The 4,021-nt window shown below is 35.2% G+C and overlaps 1 protein-coding gene across 1 annotated transcript; it reads right to left on the reverse strand.

Annotated features, from left to right (window-relative positions):
* Positions 1 to 1,504: 1,504 nt before the first annotated feature.
* Positions 1,505 to 2,215, reverse strand: LOC107438653 (tigger transposable element-derived protein 6-like). Its single transcript, XM_016050985.1, has one exon. It carries the CDS (start codon positions 2,213 to 2,215, stop codon positions 1,505 to 1,507), a length of 711 nt encoding a protein of 236 aa, XP_015906471.1.
* Between the last annotated feature and the right edge of the window lie 1,806 nt (positions 2,216 to 4,021).

Raw genomic sequence — 4,021 nt, forward strand, 5'->3', positions numbered from 1 at the left:
ACTTTAAGAAATTGTTCAAGCATTTTCCTGCAAGAAAGCGCAGCTATTTAAAATTTCTAAGAGATGACAATAAGAAAGCTAAACTTTGTCCAGTACCAATAAAGACACGGTGGAATTCCTGGTTTAAATCAGTGCAATATCATGCTGAATATTGTAATGTTTGCAAAGAATTTTTTAGCAGTGAAATAAACCTTACTCCTGACACTGCTTGTCTCAATCAGTGCAAAGTTTTGGTGGAAAGCAAGTACGTTTGCAAAGATTTTCAGTTCATGCAAAACACGCTCAGATATTAATGGATACTCTTCTCTTTTTCGAAACATGTGGTGCATCTATTCTCAAAGCTTACAATAAGATTTTTGATCTGCGGTCTGAACTTCGATGTAATTCTCAGGCATCATAGTCACGAAAAGATTTACGCGACGCATTTCTTCAAGAAGTGTTTCACAAAACAATTGCAAAGTTGAATACTTACTATACTCCAGAACTAGACGTATTCAAAAAACGCGGGCCCAAGTTTAGTCAACCTGCATTAAACTTCATGAAAGCTGCTCGAGTTTTCGATCCAGAACAAATAGTCAACCTCATTATTGAAGACGACGATGCATTCAAGAATATTCCAGGAATGAGTGGTCAAGATATAAAACTCGACTTTGCTGCTTACAAAGAATATGTAAAAGAATGTTCAAACCAGGACTTAATTAGATTCTGGAATTGAGAGGTAGTCTCAGAGAGACTTCCAGAACTTACAAAAAAAGCAAGTCAAGTGTTCTCAGTGCTTCTTAATTCAGTAGATTGTGAAAGAGCTGTATCCTGCTACGGCCAAATTTTTACAAAACAAAGACAGAGTTTGAAAGAAAACGCAGCTTCTGGACTAACTTCTCTCCATTTTAATAAACTTTAATAATTGTTCTGATGTAGAAAATCGATGTACAATACATAAGAAGGTAATTTAGTTGAAATCTTTACTGTATTCATTGAAATTTTATTTTTTTTATTATCCATTTCTTCATGATACATTTTAAAATCATTTAGCATCTTTGCACCAATTTCATCATTTTTCGATAAATAAAAATTTCTCAGTTCCTCAGTGCAAGTTTGAGCATCACTTAAAGTTTTTACTTTTGTTTCGTATTCAGAAAGCAGTTGAGTATAAGTGTCTTCATTTTCACTCTCGGCATCATTATTTGCAACCATTTTTACAATTTCGTCCATATTTAAATCATTCTTTTAACATTTAATATTTTCGTCTATGTTTACAAAATCATTACCGCTGACAACACTTTCTCCAGTCAAGCGAATCAAATTTGTTAATTTAGAAAAGGAATCATCCGAATTTGTGTCATCTTCGACATCTGTAAGGATTTTGCATTCTGATGTATTTTTATAAAGCCTGATTTAGTGATATAGTTTAAAATGGTTGAGCTTTTTACTTTTTTCCAGGCTGCTATTATCCACAAAGAAGCTTGTAAAACATCAATTTTTACGCTTTCTTTATTTGGCCCATCTAAGCTCGTATCAAGTGTTTTAAAATTACTTGCCGATAAAACACTCGGAAGTTTTTAATAACACCTTGATCAAGTGGTTGACAAACAGACGTTACATGTGGAGGAAACAACGCCATTTTTGCATTCTTTCGATTAATGTTAGAGTGAGACGCTGCATTATCAGGAAAAAGAAGAACTTTCCTGTTTTTGCCGCCCATTTTTCTATCAAGTTCTAGCAACCCCTCAGTCATTAAATCCTGGGTCATCCATGTTCGTCGATTTGCTTTCCATTGCCTTCCAAGCCTAAATAAATCTATCCCTTTAAGACACCTGGGATTATTTGATTTTCCTATAATCGTCGGCTCTTGTGCTCCAGTCATACTTGCGCAAAGTAAAATCGTCAATCTTTCTTTTGACATTTTACCTCCTTCACACTTTTTACCTTTTAAACACAAGTTACCTTTTAAACAAAGTTTTTTCCGGTAATGCCGAAAAAAAAGACTAGTCTCATCAGCATTTAATACGCCATCCGGTGCATAATCCTTCAATAAGGAAGGCAGCTTTTCCAACCATTCTTTAATCATCTCAGTATCCACAGAAGCGGACTCTCCGCTTATTGATTTAAAAGAAATCATATGCCTCTTTCTGAACTTTTCTAACCATCCATTAGAAGCTTTAAAATCCTTTACCCCCAATTTCTCAGCTGCCTCTCTAGTCTTTTCCTGTAACATTGGTCCAGATACAGGGTATTTTTTGCTTCTAACTTGAGAAAACCATTAAAAAACGCATCTGTCAATTTTAAATCCAGGTCCGTTTTCCGAAGATATTCTAATTTGGTTCTTATTTCCATTTCCGCACCAACGTTTCATAAGTTTTTCTCTATTTTTAATGATATTTGTTGCCTGAGTTTTTCCAATTTTAAAGTGTTTGGACATTCAGACACTGCTTTTTGATGTTTGGAATACTCTTAAAAGTTAAATTTTTTCCTTCAAAGTTAAAACTTTACGAGGCATAGTTGAACAAGAAGAGACTTTCTCAAGAATAAAGATCTTTTGAAAGTTTTATCTCAAATTATCTTTTAACAGATGTAGTTACAAAGAATTGAAAATGTTTTTCATAACTATGCAGATATTCAAGTTAGTCATATGATACGGAATGGACACTTACACCGAAAAGCCATTACATTATGACCACCCTTCATTTATAGCAATGATCTCGTCCAGGTTTTCATGGTTTCTCGCCCAGGAACAATGTTTTCATGGGCACATTAGGTACCATAATCCTCATAGAACAATCCCTGACGTCTGCGGATCAGGTTAACCCAGTCATGGCAACAGTTTTTCCTGCGGGGGATGATGTTTACCAACAGGATAATGTCATAAGGCTCGAATCGTCAAAACATGTCATAAGGGTCTAACATGTGCCATGTGCAATGTCATAACATGTGCCATGTCTCACACCATGTCATAAGGGTCGAATCGTCATGGATTGGTTCGAGGAACATTCCAGTGACTTTCAAGTCATGTCTTGGTCCCCAAATTCACATGATCTTAATCCAATAGAGCATTTGTGTTCCTACTTGGAAAACCAAATTCGTGCTGCCACACTACCCCCTCGCAATGTGAGGGAATTGCAGGACCAGTTGCGACCACACTCCGCTTCCATCAATACTTTTATTCCCCCCCCCCATCACTTAATAAGAAACGTGGTATTACCTCACTGAAAGTAAACCTCCAGTAATGCACAGAAAGAGGAGCAAGACAATGCTTACCTGTAAGACGCCAGGCCCTATGGAGTTGTATTCGCAATCGATCATTTGTCAAGAGTTTGTATAAACGTTTGATTTATATGAACACCTCCATGACTAAGATTTCTATTCTATTCTTTTAACCCAGCTGAGATGAGTGCAGGGTACAAACTGATTAGAAATAGAAAGGACATTTCAGTGGGAAAGAGGAATTGATAATAATAAATGTGTCACTTAAACTTGTGGGATCTCAAGACTAAGCATGAGGGATCACGACAGTGTAGTCCAAATAAAAAGATCCAAAGATGTCGCTGTCCGAAATTTTTTGCATGAGCAGAATCATTTTCCTTTCTTTCTTGCCAAACATGAAATCAAAAAGATAAAGAAAGGTGACAAGAGAATGATAGAGTCTCTGGAATTGAAATAGCTTAATATTTTTAGTCATGGATAAGTCAAAAAATTTACATGCTTTAAAAAATGGAAGAGAGAGGCATTTTTTTCTTAAATTTCATAGTAATTTTTTTTTTTTAAATTAGGATACGTAGTGTCCGGTTTGAAGAGGTAGAAAATAACGTTTCAGGGCAAAAATGACTATATATATATATATATATATATATGGTCAGGCTTATAAAGATCACTTTTTATGAATGAAATAAATTTGGTTCTTGATAAATAGAGGTCAATTAACAGCGTGAAAACTACCAAAAAACGAACATGGCCATAGATTAAATGTTCGTCGTATTTCAAAAGGGTCGAACACTTGTAACTGAAGAAAAAAGTAGGTACATTT

This window comes from Parasteatoda tepidariorum, chromosome 9 (assembly GCF_043381705.1).
Source record: "Parasteatoda tepidariorum isolate YZ-2023 chromosome 9, CAS_Ptep_4.0, whole genome shotgun sequence".
Lineage (NCBI taxonomy): Eukaryota > Metazoa > Arthropoda > Arachnida > Araneae > Theridiidae > Parasteatoda > Parasteatoda tepidariorum.